At 39.3% G+C, this 23137-nt stretch overlaps 1 protein-coding gene and 1 long non-coding RNA gene across 10 annotated transcripts in view; both read left to right on the top strand.

Moving 5' to 3' along the window:
- The window catches only part of plrdgb (PITP-less RdgB-like protein), a 114006-nt gene that overhangs the window by 21740 nt on the left and 69129 nt on the right, over nt 1-23137 (top strand). For 4 of the 9 annotated variants that reach the window (XM_043221661.1, XM_043221660.1, XM_043221662.1 and 1 more), the window contains 4 exons: nt 6206-6310; nt 11612-11682; nt 11763-11983; nt 14244-14433. In XM_043221661.1, the coding sequence (XP_043077596.1) occupies nt 6206-6310; nt 11612-11682; nt 11763-11983; nt 14244-14433 (587 nt within the window). Of the gene's footprint in view, nt 1-6205; nt 6311-11079; nt 11266-11611; nt 11683-11730; nt 11984-14243; nt 14434-23137 lie in introns of those variants that run through there. The other 5 variants (XM_043221664.1, XM_043221659.1, XM_043221665.1 and 2 more) reach the window with 4 other exon arrangements.
- Nucleotides 14987-17525, top strand: LOC122326625. Its single transcript, XR_006247497.1, has 3 exons — nt 14987-15128; nt 15695-16639; nt 16894-17525. It is a non-coding gene; the product is annotated as an uncharacterized LOC122326625 (long non-coding RNA).

Below are 23137 nucleotides of genomic sequence, written 5' to 3'. Positions count from 1 at the left end.
TAAGAAGTGCGTATAATCTTATTTATATTCGAAGAGGCGACGAATGGAAAACAGCCTTTATCACCCCTGCCAGACACTATAAATACCGAGTTATCTCAAACTTTCCCTCAGTCTTCCAAAACTTCATGAATGAGATTTCTCGAGACTTGCTAAACAGGTTAATTCCAACTTCCTTAAAGCAACTGCAAAAATTCCTAGTATTCGCTAACTTTTATCATTGCTTCATCGCCAAGTATAGTCAGATCGCTGCACCACTCACTTCCCTTCTAGGCCATAACTAGAAAACCATCCAATGGAATACTGAAGCTGAAAAAGCCATCACTCAGCTTGCACCCAGCTCTCTCTCATCCTGATCCCAACCAACCATTTGTGGTTGAAGTGGATACAGCAACACTGGTAGTTGGTGCCATCCTGTCCAAATGGAAAGGTGAGCCTCCAGTACTCCATTCATGTGCCTTCTTCTAAAGGAAACTGTCACCGACAGAGAGAACTATGATGTGGGAAATTGGGAACTTCTGGCTATCAAGTTGGCCTTGGAAGAGTCATTGGCTGGAGGTAGCTAAACACCTTTTTCGAAGTTATTACCGACCATAAAAATTTACAGTTCCTTAGAGAAGCCAAACGCCTGGTCACTCCCCATCCACCCCCTATTTCGAGCGTCCAGAGCAACCATCAGTGTCACCCTGGAAACAGACGAGGAGAACCTGGAAACACTCATCAGTGGCTCCTCGTTTCCCACTGGCTATAAAACGCCACGAGGCATGCCAGAGGGTGAGCATGGACTCCCGACAAGCTGACAGTAACTTCTCTTTTCTTGTGCTTCCCAGGCAGCAGAGTGGAACTGATCAGCCAGCAATTCATGGCACAGAGGGGAGTTTTGAGAAATATTCTCACATTTAGTACAATTTTGGAGTCTGAGTGATACTCCCAAGCCAGAGGCTTTTGGCTCTGTGGACTATAATTATCGCTGAACAGTCTTTAGCTAAAATTTTTGAGGGCCTGCCCCCTCTGAGGATGAGCTGTGAACACATTATACTAAGTGCCCTCAGGGCCCTGCCAACCCTGCCAGAATTCCAGAGCGTAGCAGTCTCCACTGAGCACTGCTCTCAGAGAAATGTGGTGAATCTGGAAGGCTCGCCTCCCCTATTGGGGCCCTTAGAGCAGCTAGATCAGCCATGTCCTGGCAGTGTGCCACTTCAGGGGACTGATCTAGCCACTCTGGGACTACCAGAGGCCAGTTTTGAGAGACTGGTTTCCTTAGTGGGCACAGAGTATTGTCAAATCATTCTGCAGAGCCAGTTCCGATAATCCTAGTTAAATTAGTCTTGTCTGTTTTCTGATATCTTCCTTGATTTTTGGACATCTCTATCATCTTGCCGTTTTGACTGTTTGGATTAAAGCTCATTCTCGGATATTACCCTTCTTGTCAAGCGCTCTGGATACTGTTTGCCATTTAAAGACCCTTGCATGTTTACTGATCTGTTTATGTGACTTATCCTCTGTATAACTGTTTTCCAAGTTCCTCAACCTTGCCTGTTTCTGACCACAATTTATTAATAAAGCATCAGACTAATAGCTGGCTGATATGAGCACAACAAAGTTTATAGACAGATTATTGCAGAAGACGACAGAGTGCAGAGTTTAAAAACAAATTTACAACCGGGGTAAAAAACGGAGAGAGAGTGATCCATCTTTTTTTGTTTCTTATTATCTTATTCCACATTCATTTAAAAGAACATTTTTCTCTTACCTTGGTTTTGAGAGCACTTTATGAAAAACAAAGCCAAGAAATAGTGCTGATTATATAAATATCCCTGTGGAGTGGACTTTGATATTTGTAACTTTTTTTTATGCCCAAATATATGCACTACACAGTACGCACTAAAGCATAATAGGACAATTAATAAAATTGTTGTATTTTTATACCCATAGTGAAGAATGTGTGTTTGGATGACTATTGCCAAATGTAACACATATTTTTATATTATTGTCATGATTACAGTTTATGTTCCACTGTCTTGTTTTTTTTTTTTTTTGGACTCTTATTTTGAAGTGTTTCCCATTGTTTCTGTGTTCCCTTGTTCCTGTCTATTTAAAAATCCACTCAGTTTGTGATGTAAGGGTCCCCCTTTTCCTGAAGAATGGAATCCAGAGGCCCTGGTCGAAGGTTAATGCTCGTTCAGTCTTTTTCTTGTGTGTCTTTAAAAATCAGTCATATTTATTAATCTTTTGCTATTCCAATTTTAATTCTGACCCTTCACATAATTTTATCTTACTGATCTTTTGTGATTTTAGTTATATTTATTTAAATGTAACTGCTGATTCCTCTAGTTGTGATTAAATTTGGATCATTAATTAACTATAATACTTCCAAGTTTCGACTTATCGTTCGACAATCAATCAATCAATCATTTTTATTTATATAGCGCTTTTAACAACACAGGTTGCATCAAAGCACTGTACAGTATAATGACAGGGATGTATAATGACGAGAGTGACCAATTTCTTATTAAATGCAGAGACGGTCTCTGTAGTCAATTCAACGATAGTCACTAGAAGTTAAGTGTTCGTTAGGATTCTGAGTTGCTTGTTTGGCCAGAACAGACTCACAAGTCAAGTCAAGTCAAGTGGCTTTTATTGTCATTTCTACTACATATAGCTGTGCAGTACATAGTGAAATGAGACAACGTTTCTCCAGGACCTGGTGCTACATGGAGTCACACATACAACACAATACAAAAGAACTTCACATATTGAGCTAAGACAGTGTCTTAGCCACATAAAGTGCAAAGTGTGCGGAGTAGTGCAAACAGCAAGGGAGTAGTGTGCAAACTAGTGTAAACAGTGCAAAGACAAAATTAGTGCAAGAACACAAAATACAAACAACAATAATAAATATGAGGTTCACAACAATAAATATGACGTGCAAGAATGCTTATGGGACAGGAAGGCCATTCAGGTGTGGTTATTGAGGTGTCTGATGGCTTGTGGGAAGAAACTGTTCAGCAGTCTGGTTGTGAGGGCCCGACTGCTCTGGTACCTTTTTCTAGATGGAAGGAGGGTGAATAATGTGTGTGAGGGATGTGTGAGGTCCTGTACTATATTGTGGGCTTTGCGGATGCAGCGTGTGGTGTAGATGTCCGTGATAGAGGGCAGAGAGACGCCAATGATCTTTTCAGCTGTCCTCACTATCCTTTGGAGGGTCTTGCGATCCGATACGGTGCAATTCCCAAACCAGGCAGTGATGCAGCTGCACAGGACGCTCTCAATGGTCCCCCTATAGAACATAGTCAGGATGGGTGGAGGGAGAAGAGCTTTCCTCAGCCTCCTCAAGAAGTAGAGGCGCTGCTGGGCTTTCTTGTTGATGGAGCTGGTGTTGAGTGACCAGGTGAAGTTATCCGCCAGATGAACACCAAGGAATTTGGTGCTCTTGACGGTCTCCACCTTGGACCTGTCGATGGACAGCGGAGAATGGTCACTCTTTGCTCGCTTGAAATCAACAATCATCTCCTTTGTCTTGTCGACGTTCAGAGATAGATTGTTGGCTCTACACCAAGTTGTGAGCTGCTGCACCTCATCTCTGTATGCTGACTCGTTGTTCTTGCTGATGAGACCCACCATGGTCGTGTCATCAGCGAACTTGATGATGTGATTGGAGCTGTGCATCGCTGCACAGTTGTGAGTCAGCAAGGTGAACAGCAGTGGACTGAGCACACAGCCCTGAGGAGCTCCAGTGTTCAGTGTGGTGGTGCTTGAGATGCTGTTCCCGATCCGGACTGACTGAGGTCTGCCTGTCAGAAAGTCCAGGATCCAGTTGCAGAGAGAAGTGTTCAGGCCCAGCAGGCTTAGCTTCTCTATCAGTTGCTGAGGGATGATGGTGTTGAATGCTGAGCTGAAGTCAATGAACAGCATTCGGACGTAGTTTCCCTTTGAGTCCAGGGGTGAGAGGGCGAGATGGAGGGTTGTGGTGATAGCATCGTCCATAGAGCGGTTTGGACGATACGCAAACTGTAATGGGTCAAGTGAAGGTGGTAGCTGAGACTTGATGTGCCTCATGACAAGCCTCTCGAAGCATTTCATCACAATTGGTGTGATGAAAAGACACATCTGGGCTAGTCCAGGTCTTAGTCAGAGTCTACCCCATAGATTGCGTACCTTAATGCAGCCATTTTCTCAATAGACTCAAAAAGAGTAATTTTTTATGCATTCCCTAAGTAATAGCATGCTAGGCCAGTTTGCTGGCCACAAGTCAAGATCTCAAAAATGTGCCCCCGGGCTCCATCCATTGATCGTTGATCTCACTCACCCTAGCACCCCAAGACTGTGGAAAACCTCAGAAGTCACTAACCTACTAGAAAAGTTATTTCAGACAATATTATAAGTTAACCAAGATTAACGTTTATTTTGCCAGGCAAGAATAGTTTCCAAATTGGTATAATTCATAAACATTTGCACAACTGATCAGCAGTACATAAACAAAACAAACAAAACAAAATAAAACAAACATAAAAGGTCATTATACCTGGTCTTTAGAAAGTACATAGTATGGTGCATGGGGACACACACCACACTACGGGGCGATCTAGCTACAGAATCGCGTCTTGTTGTGTTTTGCCACTTTCTTTATATACTCTAACCAGACAAAGAGATCCCAAATTTAGTTGTAAAAACCTTTTGGTGTTTAGGTTCCCATGCTCCAGGGTCGCACCTGGCTCAAACACTTTCAGAGACCCAAAAGGAGGACAAACCTTCTTCTCAACAGAAGACAGTTCTACCAAGTTCTTAATCTTTTCCATAATATAAGTGATTACTGTGAAATTGAGACCAATTTACCAATCGTACTGAGACCTTTCAAATGAGACCGAACATGAAAGTGAAGAACAATAGGTTCACAAGACACATGACATATAATGCCTTATTCCTAATGAACTAAGCCAAATCTTTTGGACAGAAGGAGGGGAAACAGGAAGAGCAGAGGTGAGGAGGGTGTCATAAAAGCAACAGGGAGGGATGGTGTTGTTTACTCTCTTTTTGAAGTCCTTTTGTTCCTTTGGATATCCCTTCTCAAATTAGTCTTATTACATTACGGGTTTTTGATTCAGCTCCTTACAGTGATCAAACCGCCACGTATTTAAGTGTAGCTGCTCTACATGCCATTTTCTTGTTTTCACTACTTTAGTCCTTGTTTGGTCTGCTCTTCTGTGTATGATCTGTGTATGATATCTCTTTCATCTCGTTGTTTGGACTGTTGTTTGGAATAGTTTGGACTATTGCTCACTTGCCTGGATTATCTCTCTTTGTGTTTTTTATTATTTCTCTCTATCCCGTTGGATTATGTTTGCCGTTAACTGCTATGTACATTTAAATTAATCATTTGGTACAATGCACTTATTGTGCACATTCAAGTTTTTACCTTTTTTCCACTATAAACTTTTTCACTTAAAAATACCTATGTGTAATTACATCCGTAATTAGTTTCTGTAATTACATTTATAATTGTCCATCCTTTACACCTTAACCCACATTTAAACCCACCTATACTACTAAACCTTGGTTTTCACAATTAGAGACTAATATTAGTTATTGTTATTGATAAAGCTAATTTATAAACCTACTTTAAACGTAACTTTGCATCAACCTAAAAATTAAATCATTATTGAAGTTGAATAATCAAAATTAACACATTAACATTACAAAAATAAACATGAACACAATAGTGAGATGTAAGTTGCACAATGTAAGTTAATTTTATGATTATTATTATTATTATTATTATTTTTGTTTACATGATATGTGTACTGTATGTATTATGTATTTATAAATATGCGCACATGAATGTATATATTAAGACAAATGTCATGTTTATATATAAAAATATTTATAATATAAATTCATAAATATATAAATATAATGTAAATATATAAATATATACATGTAAATGCTATATATATGATGTATATGCATTTATTTATACATAATGAATATACATAGTACACACATCATGTAAACAAAAACCTTTATTTTGTATGTGATTTAATTTTTTAATAGCACAAAAAAGTTAAATAATTTCTACAAAACACATCAACCTTAATACATTCTAATCTTTTAGATAATAGATTGTGATGTATTATGATACACTATACTTCAGACACATTTATAGACCTTTGTTGTAATAAAAGACTTCCCATATCCTGTTGATCCACAGATGTTATGGAAGGGAAGACAGCTTTACTTCTGGAAATGAGTAAGTGGAACTCTAATGACCTGGTGGAGCAGATTGAAACACTGGGACACCTGGAGCACTCAAGAGGTAAAAGCACCAAGGACTACAAAGATCTCTTCTACTTTTTTGTATCATGAATCCAGTAATGTATTACGAGCACAAAGTAAAGTAGAATTTAACACACTACTAAATTCAAGTCACTTTAAAGGACTGGCTTGATGATATGATAAACGCCACTTTGATTTTCGATACATTTCATCTGTATAATGTTGAAAGCTTAACATAATCTCAATGCTTCTCCTCCCTAATTAGTTTATTTACCCTAAATAACAGGTTACATGGCATACAGTTTGATACTGTCAAACCTAAAGTTCAGTAAAGGGAGAATTAACAGTGACTAATGCTACAGATACAGCATAATCACTGTTTTTCATATCAAAAGTAACAAAGCACAAAGCTTTAGCCTTATAGCTATTGGATGGTAGGTGCATTAATCAACTGAAAACATCATTGTTTAAGATTTAAGAATTAATATTGGTTCATAAAAATGAGAATCTATTAAAACCAAGAAATGGATATGCCCAGCATATTTTATGGTGTCGTGTTGAAAATAAAAAAGTGATGCACAGTTTCTGTTCATCTGCTTTCATCATATATAAATAAATAAATTCATAAATTCTAGAAGCTTTTGGTTCATTATTAACAAAGAAAATGTAAACAATTAAATGTGTTATTATAATTAAAATATGAAAATCCAAATGAAATTTTTTACGAACTCTGATATATATATACAGATGTGGACAAAATTGTTGGTACCCTTTGGTCAATGAAAGAAAAACTCACAATGGTCACAGAAATAACTGTTATCTGACAAAAGTAATAATAAATAAAATTCTATAAATGTTAACCAATGAAAGTCAGACATTGTTTTTCAACCATGCTTCAACAGAATTATTAAAAAAAAATAAACTCATGAAACAGACCTGGACAAAAATGATGGTACCCCTAACTTAATATTTTGTTGCGCAACCTTTTGAGGCAATCACTGCAATCAAACGCTTCCTGTAACTGTCAATGAGACTTCTGCACCTCTCAGCAGGTATTTTGGCCCACTCCTCATGAGCAAACTGCTCCAGTTGTGTCCGGTTTGAAGGGTGCCTTTTCCAGACTGCATGTTTCAGCTCCTTCCAAAGATGCTCAATAGGATTGAGGTCAGGGCTCATAGAAGGCCACTTTACAATAGTCCAATTTTTCCTCTTAGCCATTCTTGGGTGTTTTTAGCGGTGTGTTTTGGGTCATTGTCCTGTTGCAAGACCCATGACCTGCGACTGAGACCAAGCTTTCTGACACTGGCTAGTACATTTCTCTCTAGAATTCCTTGATAGTCTTGAGATTTCATTGTACCCTGCACAGATTCAAGACACCCTGTGCCAGACGCAGCAAAGCAGCCCCAGAACATAACAGAGCCTCCTCCATGTTTCACAGTAGGGACAGTGTTCTTTTCTTGATATGCTTCATTTTTTCGTCTGTGAACATACAGCTGATGTGCCTTGGCAAAAACTTCGATTTTTGTCTCATCTGTCCACAGGACATTCTCCCAGAAGCTTTGTGGCTTGTCAACATGTAGTTTGGCATATTCCAGTCTTGCTTTTTTATGATTCGTTTTCAACAATGGTGTCCTCCTTGGTCGTCTCCCATGTAGTCCACTTTGGCTCAAACAACGACGGATGGTGCGATCTGACACTGATGTTCCTTGAGCATGAAGTTCACCTTGAATCTCTTTAGAAGTCTTTCTAGGCTTTTTGTTACCATTCGGATTATCCGTCTCTTAGATTTGTCATCAATTTTCCTCCTGCGGCCACGTCCAGGAGGTTGGCTACAGTCCCATGGATCTTAAACTTCTGAATAATATGTGCAACTGTAGTCACAGGAACATCTAGTTGCTTGGAGATGGTCTTATAGCCTTTACCTTTAACATGCTTGTCTATAATTTTCTTTCTGATCTCTTGAGACAACTCTTTCCTTTGCTTCCTCTGGTCCATGTCGAGTGTGGTACACACCATATCACCAAACAACACAGTGATTACCTGGAGCCATATATATAGGCCCAATGGCTGATTACAAGGTTGTAGACACCTGTGATGCTAATTAGTGGACACACCTTGAATTAACATGTCCCTTTGGTCACATTATTTTCAGTGTTTTCTAGGGGTACCATCATTTTTGTCCATGCCTGTTTCGTGAGTTTATTTTTTTAAATAATTCTGTTGAAGCATGGTTGAAAAACAATGTCTGACTTTCATTGGTTAACATTTATAGAATTTTTATTTATTATTACTTTTGTCAGATAACAGTTATTTCTGTGACCATTGTGACTTTTTCTTTCATTGACCAAAGGGTACCAACAATTTTGTCCACGTCTGTATATATATATGTGATGTATTAACTTATTTAGAACCCAGCAAAGAAAGTCTTCTGGTATGATAAATCCACATTTCCGCTCAACTGAACAGTGAATTCAAAACACACCTGAGCACAGTGAGCTTCAGAATTTGCACGTGACCTCTCACTTATGAATAAAATCTGCACTGAAGCAAGTGAAAGTGGAAGCAAGATGTAAAAAAAAGTGAGAGTTTGGGCTCACATGTGAGCACTGTGATAAAAAGCAGGGAAGAGGCAACACTCCAGTGTGCTCGCCTTGGTTCTGGTGCCCGACCCTCTTGATGGAAGTGAGTGCGGTCAGGAGCGCTGTCTTAGCAGACAGAAACTTCAGCTTAACTGACTCCTTTGGCTCAAAGGGACCCCTCTGAAGCCCCTCCAGGACTAGAGGTCCCAGGAGGGCACTAGGGGTGACCTAGAAGGATTTAACCTCCTGGCACCCCTCAGGAACCTGACGATGAGATCATGCTTTTTTCAAGAACCAGCTATCCACTGCATAATGATGGGCTGCAATCGCAGCTATGTACACTTTTACGGTGGATGGTTAAAAGCACTACTGACTCCTGGCTATACAACTGAGGACCACCAGATTATGGATGACACGCAGCGACTTAAAACTGCACCTGACTCCAAAGGAGGAGATGGTGGCATACTAAGACGCTTGTGACATACACAAAACATACACAATACACAAAAATAAAATTACAGAAAACAAGAAAGGTATTTTTTTTCTACATACACGTAGTCAGAATTGTTGATACCCTTGGAAAATAAGACAAAAAAGGCTGTAAAAATAAACCTGTATTATTAATACATTTGATTTAATAAAAAGAAAAATCACAAAAATCTAACTTTCATTGAAATAAAACATTTGAAAATAGGGGGAAACATCATTATGTAATGTTTTTCTCAAATACACATTGGACATAATTATTGGAAAACCTAGAGTAAACCTTTTGAGTAAAATTTCTGAAAAGTATATTCCTATTTTAATTTAGAAGTTTGAGCACACCAGACTGATTATGACCATACAATTATTTCCTATTGTTTCGATGGAATATCGAAGAAAAACAAACTCCAAATTTCCTTAATCATTCATTACAATGAGAAAATACAAAGAAAGGTAACTGCAAAAGGTAACTGAGCTTCACATATTAGAAAGTGACTATAAGAAAAGAGCTAGAGCAGTGAAAATTCCCATTTTTATAATGAGGGAAATTATGAATTTCCAATCAACAGAAAATGCTACAAATCTGCATGGAAGAGGACATGTGTCTTTATCGTCCCAACGCATGTTGAGGAGGAAAATGTAAGAGGCTAAAGGGTCTCCAAAGACCAAAGTCTTGGTGTCAGAAATTCTAAAAAAAAAATCAAACAACACCTACACCAGATATGTTTTGGGAGTGTTTCAAGAATAAAATGCTTTCATGCAAAAACAATGCCCAGCATATTCAGTTGTCAGAAATAACTAGAACTTCAAATGTGACTGGCTTCAATGGTCTGATGTAACAAAAAATTGCTTTGTAGCAGCAAACAAAGATGGGTTTGCTGAACACAGACATAAAAAGTACCCCATGTTTACAATGAAATATACTGCTGTATTTGTAATGCTATGGGTATATATTTGCTGGAAATCCTGAAAGTCTTTTTTAGATACATGACATTTATCTCTTGTCAGGTATTCTTTAACCTCACCAGGCATTTTGGAAAAATGGAGGTTTCAAAAAGTACTGAATAAAAGTGTATGGTTAACTGTGTCCAGTGTGTATTATAATGTGTATTATGTGCATTATTATTGTTTTTTAAATAAAATATCAAAATAATTAACAACAGAGATTCATTTTCACAGCCTTCTTTGATTATATTTACCATGTGTACCAATAATTCTGACCATGTGTATATATTAATCCATCTATTATATCTCCACCATGGTGAAAAACTTTCACTTCAATGCTATATTTATATTTAAGTTGTCCTACAATATCATAGTTATACTCAGTAAATGTCTGGCAATCAGGGGAAGTAACATCATGTTCTCAAATAACTGATATATGTTCCCTTATTACTCAGATTTTTTATGACCTTAGTGTCTTTCCAACATACACCAATGGGCAAGAGGAAGTTAATAAGCAGTTTGAAGTATGAAGCAAGATAACCCTGAATTTAATTATTTATAATTGTGGGGTGAATTGTTTCAAATATGAAAAGCCCTTACAGAGTGAGATAATGCAGTAATGAAGAAGACTGTCACAAGTTCGGTCTCTGTGGCTCTTCCCGATCACCACCACCAGCTCCCTCTCCTGAGTATTAACTCCCCCACGAACTCCATTTCCCATCATTCCCCTCTGTGACCCACTTACCTGATCACCTGCCAGGTGTAGCTCATTATCTGGGCTATATAACTTAGTCACCCTGATTCTCTCATTGTGAAGTCTTGTCTTGCCCTTGTTGACATTTCCAAGCGGTTAGCCCTATTCTCTGATTTCTGTGTATGACCCTGGACTGTTTACTGTTGATTCTGATTTTCTACTGCCTGTTTTGTGAATATTGGACTGTTTATCGACCCTGTGACCTCCTGCTGCCCGCCTTTGAAACCCTGCATGGTAATATCGTTCCTGATTCTGCCTTGTCTCTGATATACCTGTTCACTGTTATTGAAACCTGCCTGTACAACCTCGATTTGCTTAATAAACTGCTGCAAATGGATCCGCATGGCTCAGACGCTGCACTACAAAGACAAATTGGCTGAACAATATGGTAGTGACTTGCTTTAATAATTCCATACTGGTTTGAGGAAAAGAGAACAAAGGTTTTTCTTAGAGAATCTGATTGTCCCATCAGGCATCAGTAAGACCGATGGTTTAAGGTAGAAACTGTTGCCTCACTGCAGAGAAGAGAACAATCTGTTCAACCACTCACTGTTTTTATCTGTCTCTCATTGACCACTAGAGAGCCTGTACAGGCTGCGACACCCTCGATGTGCGCCACAGAGCAGTGTGGATGGATTGGAAGAGATGGAGGTTAGTCCTCATTATCCCACTTCTAATCACATTGAGTTATTCTTTCAGATTTTACTAATCCCCACCCCCCACAACCCCAGAGGAAGTGCAGGACAAAATTGCTTATCCTGGTGATTCATGGAGGTCATATATTGGATTCCGGAGGTGGTGACCCTGGAGGAAAGGCTGGTGACACTGCCACTTTGGCGTCCGTTTTGGAGCGCGTGGCTCGGGCACACTTCCAGGCAGCAGCGGACAGCATGCTGATCAGACTGGTGCCCTGCCCACCTGTGTGTGCTGATGCCTTCTCTTTGGTCTCAAAGTAAGGTGTAGAAATAACAACGCAAAGGCCAAAAATTATTATTATTTTTATTTGCTTATTTATTTTTGATGATTGTTAATGGTAAAACATTCTCTGCTTGTCCATTCAGTCGTCAAGTTCAAATTCTTGTTTGTTTATAAACTCATTTAAAAATAGCCACAAGACTGACCAAAGTACTGTATATTAAAATCTAAATAAAAATGTAAAAAAAACAAACATGGCTTTAAACTAAAAAGGACAGAAACATTCTGAAGTAAATATCAAGACCATTATACAATAGAAGATTAGTAGGCCTGATCAAGCAAGTCTTTTTTTTTTTTTTTTTTTTTTTTTTTTTTTTTTTTTTAAATGGATGGGGAAGGTGCCACACTAATCCCAAGTAGCAATATGTTCCATAACCAAGGCCCAACCACAGAAAAAGCTTAATTACTCTTTAATTTGGCTTGAAATATTTGCTGGGACAGCACAATGACCAATTTGCTTTTTATGACCCGTTGTTTATATAGACGTATGATAATAGACAAGACAATTTTTAGGCTCCTCTTGAACTTACTTTTGGGACTTCAAATGCCACCCTATTGATGTATTCTTTGGAGTCAAACTAATATTCCTCTCTGTCCCTAGATCTAGGTTCCAGCACAGAGGTGATCGAGCCCTTGCTGTTGCAGGTCACAGTCTATGGAACTAGTTACCAGCTTCTATTAGAACTGCACCCTCTTTACCAGTTTTTAAATGCCTGCTTAAAATTTTTCAATAGCTTCTATCTAGCCGTGTGTGTGTGTGTGTGTGTGTGTGTGTGTTTCTTATGCTCTTATAAAAAAAAAAAAAAATCATACAGTGAGGTTGAAATGTGCCTGAATCGTATGACTCTGTCAGATCACTACAGGAGCACACAAGACCACATACCCTGTCAAAGCAAAATTAATTTTAGATGACGTTTTGGGTTTTTTCTTTGTACCCTCTTGATTTTATTTTTGTATTTCTGAGCTGAGAGAAATGATCCAGGAAAGCATTACAGTGATTTTGGTTATCGGATATACAGAACCTACGTCTTCATTGCTCAAACTATAAAAAGGGCTTAATTTTACTTTTTGTTTCTGTTTTGAAGGCATCGTATTTAACAAATATTCTGTGTCTGACTGAAACTCCCAACACTGTCCAAAACTAAAATTACCCTATATTTTACTCAACCTAAAGCCTAAGACCTCGGTGTATATGACTTCCTATTTAATGATGAACTTGTGACTTGATGTATAACATATGACGTAGGTCATATAGCAAGTCATAAGTGTGCCAAGAAACTGGAACTCTCGTAGAAAATAAGTTAAGTATGGGGTAATTTTAAATTTGGGTGAAATATTACTTTAAGAATAACTGTTGCTGTTGAGAATGTAGACTTAAAGCGATAGTTCATTAAAAAATAAAAATTTGATGTTTATCTGCTTACCCCCAGGGCATTCAATATGTAGGTGATTTTGTTTCCTCAGTAGAAGATTTTTAACTCAAACTGTTGCAGTATATATATTTATATTGCCTCTGATATGGCACAATACATGATTGTCCTGAGTTCGACTAACATTGAGGTTTAAAAGCCTATTAATCAAACCACCACATTCTGTGACAGGAAACTGGCCTGATTAAAGATAGAGGTGCTTTAGTATGCCAATTAAACTTTAGTTCTTTCTGATACAGAAAATCCATTTTCCTAAGACAAAATCCAGATCTCCACCTCTGAACTGTCTTAAAGTACATTTAGCTAATAATACATATATTTTAATCTGCAAATCAAACCGCAAAGAGTAATGAGTAACACGCTATCATTCATGACATTAAAATCAGACAAATGCATATGTACGTATGACATATGACAGTGAACAACACCAGGTCTTTGGCCTCAAATATTATATAAAGTAAACAACTAAACATCTTTTGAAAGGGATAAATTATATTGCATTAGATAACAAAATATCAATTTGAAATAGCTGCTAGACAAATTATTATTAATCAGTTGCTTCACTGCAATAATTGCATAACATCATCCATTATTGCATCATCACATGGGGCAAGTGAACAAAATTAACATGACAGGAAACAGGAACTCAAAACAACAAGAGCATAGTACTTAGATAAGATTAAAAGAATAGATAAAAATGCAAGGGGACATGCAGGGAACTTTAAACTTTACTGTAAAAAAGCAGAGAACTAGGAGGTAGCTATTCAAACATCATTCTATGGATTATTTAATTTTGTCTTCTTATAGTTTGAATCCATACAGCTATGATGAAACCTGCATGTCTAGCAGTGTGGATCACCTGCCACTGGCTTCCCTTCCCATCCTGGCTATAGCTGCCCCTCATTACCAGAATGCTGTGGCAACAGTCGTTGCTGAGGCCAATCAAGTTTACGAAAAATTCCTTCATTCAGCAGAAGGTGTAGGATTCACAGGACAGGTAAACATATGTATATTTTCGTCTTTCTTCATAAAAATATAATTATTCTTGACTGTGGATTTAATGGATCTGTAATCTTAAAAATTGTGCCAGTATTTTGTATATTGTGTCAATATTTTGTATGGCCCTTTTCCCTTTAGCAGCACCAGTTTATTCAGCTTTTGAGCTGGGTCATTCAAAAATACGACGTCACCTGGCTTATTTGGGTAAAAAAATGTCTTTTTGTCATATTGCCATTTCTGATTAAGTTTTGCTACAGTGGACTGCACAGCAACATCAGAATAGGATAGATGTGTGGTCACATCATGAGCATAGTCTGCAGGGATACATGGTGTAAAGAAAGAAAGGAGAAAAGCCTTTCTTCTTTTAAACTGGATTTATAGGCCAGTTTCAATAGCAGTGGTAGAAGCACAGGAGCCTCTCCTGAGTATTAACTCCTCCACAAACTCCATTTCCCATCACTCCCCTCTGTGACCCACTTACCTGATCACCTGCCAGGTGTAGCTAATTATCTGGGCTATATAACTTAGTCACCCTGGTCAACAATTCCAAGCGGTTTATCCCTGTTCTCTGATTTCTGTGTATGACCCTGGACTGTTTACTGTTGATTTGGATTCTGTGCTGCCTGTTTCTTGGATATTGGACTGTTTATTGACCCAGTGATCTTCTGCCGCCCGCCTTTGAAACCCTGCCTGGTAATATCGTTCCTGATTCTGCCTTGTCTCTGATATACCAGTTCACCGTTACTGAAACCTGCCTGTACGACCTCGATTTGCTTAATAAACTGCTGCAAATGGATCCGCACGGCTCAGACCCGCATTACAGACTGACAGTATACACATTTAGAACTGAATTTCTACATATTGCAGAACATGTAAATCTAATAGACTGTTTTCTTGGCTCTCAATATAGTACAAAGTTCATCTTGAGTTTTAATAGCTGACCAAAGCAAACTTTCTTGAAGAGTTTGTTTTCACTTCTAAAAACACCTTTGAGCTACTATTGGTCCGAATCTTTAATATTTTATGCAGTTTAATAAAATAAATTAAAACTAATAAAGTAACAAGCAGGTATGTGTTACTGGATGACTCAAATATTTTTTCCACACCAAATGACTGATTATAGAAATGGAATCTTTTGTATTGCAAACATGGTATGTGACTCTGAACTGCTGCTAATTAGAATTCTTTTGTCTATAATATTCTGACCATTGGTTCCTATCTCAGAACTGGATTGTCACACCCACTATATGTTCCCTCAGTGCCAGCCCTGTGACACATCACCACCCGCTCAATCAGGAACACACCACACCCGTGAACAATCACCCGAGTACTAATCATGATCGCCTGCACCCTACTTATACTCACCTCAACCACTTCCTCTTCAGCTGGTATCTGCGTTACACTTTTGCCTGGCTCATCTCCTGCATTGTCCCCTGTGTTACCAGGAAGTTTGTATGATGGCTCTACGGATACATTGAACTTGCCTATTTTCCCTTGGCTGAAGATACCTGTGTTTAACACGTCTACCTGACTGTTCTGTGTTTCACTTTGTTTCACAATAAAACTCACTAAAACTTAAGTCTGCTTCTCCCTTCCATGTGTGGATGTGACCGTATACTAGCCCCTAAAACAATGGATTTACCCGCAACAACAACCGGAGCAGTGTCTGATCTGTCAATCAAAATCATCCCCTCAACCTACATTCCACTTCCATCGAAAGTCCAGAAACTGCTGTCACTGTTAACATTCCCTCCGTATATCAATCCTTCGCAGATGTCTTCAGCAAGGAATGTGCCACCAAATTATCACCTCACCGGCCCTGGGACTGTAGTATCGACCTGCTGCTAGACACCAAATTACCCCATGGAAAAGTTTATCCTTTCTCTCGTCCCGAACATGATGCCATGGAAGAGTATATCCACAAAGCTCTCCAGTCAGGGGTTTATCAGGCCATCTATGTCACCAGCTGCCTCCAGCTTTTTCTTTGTGGCAAAGGATGGCAGTCTCCCTCCGTGCATAGACTATCGAGTACTAAACAAAGCCACAATAAAATTTGCTTACCCACTTCCACTAGTTCCTGTGGCCCTAGAAGAGTTCCTGGAGGCTCTTGTCTTCACCAAACTTGAACTGCAAAGTGCTGATCTGTATCCGAGAGGGGGACGAATGGAAGACCACCTTTATCACTCACTCACTATGAATATCAGGTAATGCCCTATGGGCTCGCCAATAGTCCTTCAATTTTCCAAAGTTTTATGAACGAGATTCCGAAATTGCCTACACGAGATTACTATCATATATATTGATGATATCCTCATTTACTCCCGCAACCTACCTGAACACCAGATCCATGTCCAACAAGTTCTCCAACGTCTTTGGGAGCACAACTTTTTCCTCAAAGCCGAAAAATGTGATTTTCACCAATCTATCATTTCTTTCCTCGAATATTTGATTTCCGCAGATGGTGTACACATGGAACCTACCAACGTAGATGCTGTTACCAGCTGGGAAGAGCCCAAGATGGTGAAGAAAATGCAATGTTTCCTGGGGTTTGTAAATTTTTACCATCGTTTTATGAAGAATTACAATCTTTATTCTGCCCCTTTAACCACTTTATTTAAAGTTGGACAACGCTCCCTAACCTGGGCACTCAAGGCTCGACAGGCTTTCCAATTCCTGAAGCAACAGTTCTGGACTGTGAACTTGAACTTACCTATTTTCCCTTGCCTGAAGATTCAACCTGTGTTGAACACCTGTGTTGTTTTACAATAAAACTCACTGAAACCTAAGTCTGCTTTTCCCTTCCATGTGTGGATGTGACATGGATACACCATCAACTCAGTGGATTGCCTGAGCAAAGAATCTATTCGTCTGTCTGGCTATCCTGGTGCTCAGTCCTCTGTAGTGTCAACTAGATGGCAACAGTTCAAAGAGGGAATATGTTGGGTGTGAGGGGTCCAGATTGATTTTCTTAGCCCTTTTGCTTATTTTTGATGAGTGCAGTTCTGGGAGACTGGAGAGGGTTATACCAGTGATTTGCTCGGCAGTCCAGACTACCCTCTGTAGTCTTCTGAGATCAGATTTGGTAGCTGAGCTGAACCAGACAGTTATTAATGTGCAGAGGATGGATTCAGAGTAGAATTCTTTTAGCAGCTCCTGTGGCAGGTTAAAATTCCTCCGCTGATGAAAGAAGTGCAACCTCTGCTGGGGCTTTTTAACAATGGACTCAATGTGATTGCAATCATTTGTATAGAGGGAGTAGAGCAGTGGGAAGAGAACATAACCCTTAGAAGCTCCATTGCTTATTATACGGATGCTAGAAGAGACTGCTACTGATCCACTGTCAGATGGAGGTGGGTGTTGAATCCTAAGTTGAAATCCATGAATAGGACTGTCACAGATGTTGCAGTATGTAGCGCAGTCCCATGTTGACTGTGTCATCCACAGACTTGTTGCTCAGTAGGCAAACTGCAGGGGGTCCAATAAAGGTCCAGTGATGTCCTTCAAATAAGCCAAAACCTGTATTTCAAATGATTTCCTGGCCACAGATGTTAGGTCTGTATTCATTAAGTCCAGTAATTTTCAGTTTCTTTGGGACAGTTGGCGGATCATTTGAAGCATGAGGAGACTTTGCACAACTCCAGTGATCTGTTGAAGATCTGTGTGAGGGTGAGGGGCCAGCTGGTCACCACAGGCTGGTGTCAAACCTTTCTGGGTCTGACCTGATGTACATCATCTTAACTGATTAGAAGTACAGGTGTAGGGGAGAGGGGGTTTCAAAAGGTGCGCATGGTGTTTTTTCAAAACGGCAATAAAAGTCATTCAGATCAACACTAGAGAGCACTAGGCAGCCGTCTATGGCATCATCTTGCATTTCCTGATTGATTGACTGAGGAAAAAACTCACTTAGTCTTCTGCCACAGTGAATATGGCAATCCTCATTTGTCAGAATCATGGCTCAAACACACCTGCTTTTATAGAGGCTCAACAAAAACACTAGGTACTGACTGAATTTCACAGTCTAAACATAATTACATGTGAACTATTTTCTCCAGTGTTGGACTGAATGTTTGCCAAAATGTAATTTGGCAGGGATCATATTAGGCTATAAAGTTACAGGACTATTTTCTGTGAATGCAACGGCGACATTCCAGTTCCAGAATGTTTTATTATTCTCTCTGTAGCATGATGTTTGCTAAGAAAATTATATCCAAAGCATTACTGGCCATGTAGCTTTCCTAACAACCTGAACAGTTTCCCCTGTTACAACGATGTAAATGTTACTGACAATATCATGTGCCATTACTATATGTTACTATGATATTATGGGTGCGCAGTGTAGCTATATTTGACGTACCATAAACTCTGTGAAATTGCACTGGTTGCCAATGCTTTGTCTCGCACATGAAAATTTATAGAGCAAGAAAGTCTTTCATAACATACAGACTTGACACAGTACATGTTAAAGACATTCTTTGTTGTATTTTCCTGTCAAAATAGCTTTTAAGAACTGCTGGTTTCTCTGTCAATTCGAGCAAAAGCTGACTATGTGATTAATATTGGGGGTATCCAAGTTTGCCATTTGAATTATTATATATATTTTTAAATAACGCAATAGTTACTTTCCCTGGTAATTACTTATTTCAAAGTTACTAACTTAGTTACTATTTGTGAGAAGTAACTAGTAACTATGACTAACATGCCCAACACTGCTTAGCAGATACCTGGCCCACATTATCTGCTACCAGCCCTTTCCCAGATTCATCAGCAAAACTGACATGATGATCACCTAGCAAGGGTAGATGGTTAATAGAAGATCATAGGCCAATTTTCTCACCAGAAAACTTTTTGGAGGGCAATTCTTTCATGTGACAATCCTGATGATGGTAAACATATGAGAGTAAAGATGCTGGTCTGTACCACATTCAGTTGAGTAGTCTCTCTGTCTGGTGGAAGAGTGTTGACTCTTCCATCCTGATAGTCTTCATATCAGCAGTCCAGTGCAGTTTGTTGCAGTCAAGACTGAGCAAGGTCGAAGATGAATTTGGTGACAGGACAGTGTTTTGACTAAAGGAGAGGAAGAGGTGCAAGTCTGAGAACTTCTTGTGCCCATTCCCACTTACAAACAATGGCTAAGGCTTCTCTTGCATACATGCTTCTGTAGGGCCCATGCTGGCATTTTGTCAGGCACAGTGGGCTAGGGCCAGCACATACTAATCAATCAATCAATCATTTTTATTTATATAGCGCTTTTAACAACACAGGTTGCATCAAAGCACTGTACAGTATAATGTAGAAGAGTACAATGATAGGGATGTATAATGACGAGAGTGACCAATTTCTTATTAAATGCAGAGAAGACGGTCTCTGTAATCAATTCAACGTTAAATCACTAGAAGTTAAGTGTCCCCAACCAAGCAAGCCAGAGGCGACAGCGGCAAGGAAACAAAACCCCATGCATACAGAATGGAGAAAAAAAAACCTTGGGAGAAACCAGACTCAGTTGGGGTCAGTTCTCCTCTGACCGGACGCCCAGCACTTAACCTCCAGTTCAATTTTAAACGCAGCTGTGTCAGATAGTGTAAATGACTTAGTGTGTGTGTGTGTGTGTTAATACTAAGGACTAATATTATGCCATTCTTTTTACGATGTCACAAGTACATAGTATTTTAGGAGTAGTGTTCCCGGTTCCAGTAAATCTAAGTAATGCAGCCTAAAAATCCTTTAATGGATTTGAATAATAAAAAGTGTGTTGGTGTGTTATGTGTAGGCTAAGTTAAAAAGATGTGTCTTTAATCTAGATTTAAACTGGTGTGTCTGCTTCCCGAACAGAGTTAGGGAGATTGTTCCAGAGTTTAGGTGCTAGATAGGAAAAGGATCTGCCGCCCGCAGTTGATTTTGATATTCTAGGTATTATCAAATGACCAGAGTTTTGAGAATGCAGCGGACGTGCAGGACTATAATGTGATAAGAGCTCACTCAAGTATTGAGGAGCTAAACCATTCAGGGCTTTATAGGTAATTAATAAGATTTTTAAATCTATTCAATGTTTGACAGGGAGCCAGTGCAGTGTTGACAGAACCGGGCTAATGTGATCATACTTCCTAGTTCTAGTAAGGACTAGGCTGCTGCGTTTTGGACTAGCTGAAGTTTGTTTATCAAGCGTGCAGAACAACCACCCAATAAAGCATTAAAAAAATCTAACCTCGAGGTCATAAACGCATGAATTAATATTTCTGCATTAGAGGTTGAAAGCATAGGTCGTAATTTAAATATATTTTTAAGATGGAAAAACACAGTTTTACAGATGCTAGAAACATAATTTTCGAAGGAAAGATTGCTGCCAAACAGCACACCTAGGTTCCTAACTGATGATGAAGAATTAACAGAGCAGCCATCAAGTGATAGGCTGTGTTCTAGATTATTATATGTGGGGTTTTTAAGTCCAATTATTAGCACCTGTTTTTTCAGAATTTAGCATTAGGAAGTTACTCATCATCCAGTTTTTTTATATCGACTATGCATTCTGTTAGATTTTCAATTTGGTGTGTATCACCAGGCTGCGCTGAAATATAGAGCTGAGTATCATCAGCATAGCAGTGAAAGCTCACACCATGACTCTTGATAATATCTCCCAGAGGTAACATGTACAGGTTGAAAAGTAACGGTCCTAGCACTGAGCCTTGAGGAACTCTATATTTCACTTTTGAGTGATGTGTTACCTCCTCATTTAATGCTACAAACTGATAGCGGTCACATAGATATGATTTAAACCATGCTAAGGCGCTTCCTCTAATGCCAAGATGCCAAGATAAAACCACGATCCGATGATAAAAGCAGGTCATTACTAACTCTAATGAGAGCAGTCTCAGTACTATGGTACGGTCTAAAACCTGATTGGAAATCCTCAGAGACACCATTTTTTTCTAAAAAGGAATACAGTTGTGAGGATACTACCTTTTCTAGTATCTTTGACAGAAAAGGGAGATTAGAGATTGGTCTGTAATTTACTAAATCTTTGGGATCAAGATGTGGTTTCTTAATAATCCTAAACCCAGCCAATGCAGGTTTGCCCAGGCAAGGCCCACAGCTTTGGGCTCACCATGGGCAGCCCACACTATAGCTTGCCCACGTGAATCAAATGATGGCTCAGTGTAGGACAGCCCATTTGGGTCCAGAGCAACAATTTGTACCTTTGGGACCATGCAGGTTTTGTGTAGGCAGCCCTGTCCCTAAGTACTTAATTGACGCATCCAAACTTTAATTGAGGACAGTAAGTATGCGAGGGCTGTAGCTACTGCTTTGGATGCGACTAGTACAGTGAATCATGTACATTGTTCGGTTCCAGTTCCAGCAGGGCAATTGGGTGACCATGAGGCGGGCTAGTCGCGGGTCAAAACACCGCTCATCCGTTCCGATCAGAACATCAAACAGGTTCTCCCCACTCAGTGACGCACCCACTGAGAAACCTGTAATTGGTGATTCTATTATACGGAACGTGAAAATAGAGACACCAGCCACCGTAGTCCAATGCTTACCGGGAGCGAGAGCGTCTGACATCTTGTCAAATTTAAAAGTGCTGGCTAATGCTAAACGTAAATTTCGTAAGATTGTTATTCACGTTGGCGCTAATGATGTTCAACTTCGCCAGTTGGAGATCACTAAAAATAATATTATAGAGGTGTGTGAATTTGCAAGCACGATGTCGGACAATGTAATATGCTCTGGTCCCCTCCCTGCTTACCGGGGTGATGAGATTTACAGCAGACTGCTGGGTCTCAATGGCTGGATGTCTAAGTGGTGCCAGCAGAACAACATAGGCTTTATAGACAATTGGATGAGTTTCTGAGGCAGACCTGACCTGTTAAAAAGAGATGGGCTTCATCCCTCCTGGGGTGGTGCTGCTCTTCTATCTAGAAATATGGCATATAGTCTTATAGCTCCAACATGACCAACTAGTGCCCAGGTCAGGAAGCAGACAGACCGGCTAAACCGATCGTCTGCTAGCTGCCTCACGTCACAGAAGGCCGGTAATTCTCAGCACATAGAGACTCTTTCACCTAAATATCACACTATAGAGACTGTGTCTGTTCCCCGAATTAGAATATGCAGAGAACGTCCAAACCAAATCAAAAGCAATAATTTAATTAATGTCCAACAAATTAAAACTACCTATAATTCAAATAAGCAAACAATAAAACTTGGCTCGCTGAATATTAGATCACTTTCCACAAAAGCACTTAATATGATTTGATCAAAGATCAGAAGCTAGATTTGCTTTGTTTGACAGAAACCTGGCTAAAACCAGATGAATATATTACTCTAAATGAATCTACCCCCCAAAATTATTGCTATAAAAATGAGCCACGTTTAAAAGGTAAAGGGGAAGGTGTTGCTACAATTTATAACAACATTCTTACTTCTCAGAGGGCAGGCTTTAAGTATAACTCATTTGAAGTTTTGGTGCTGCATATAACATTATCTAAAGAATCATGTGCTAGTGATAAATCTTCTGTCATGTTTGCACTTGCTACTGTATACAGGCCACCAGGGCACAACACAGATTTCGTTAAATAATTTGCTGATTTTTTAACTAGTTAGTTAGTTAGTACTGGCCGCAGATAAAGTCTTAATTGTTGGCGATTTTAATATCCATGTTGATAATGAAAAAGACTCATTAGGATCAGCTTTCTTGGACATTCTGA

Source organism: Puntigrus tetrazona, chromosome 21 (assembly GCF_018831695.1).
Source record: "Puntigrus tetrazona isolate hp1 chromosome 21, ASM1883169v1, whole genome shotgun sequence".
NCBI lineage: Eukaryota > Metazoa > Chordata > Actinopteri > Cypriniformes > Cyprinidae > Puntigrus > Puntigrus tetrazona.
Note: the sequence above shows the minus strand (reverse complement) of the source record. Positions and strands in the feature narration are given on the sequence as shown.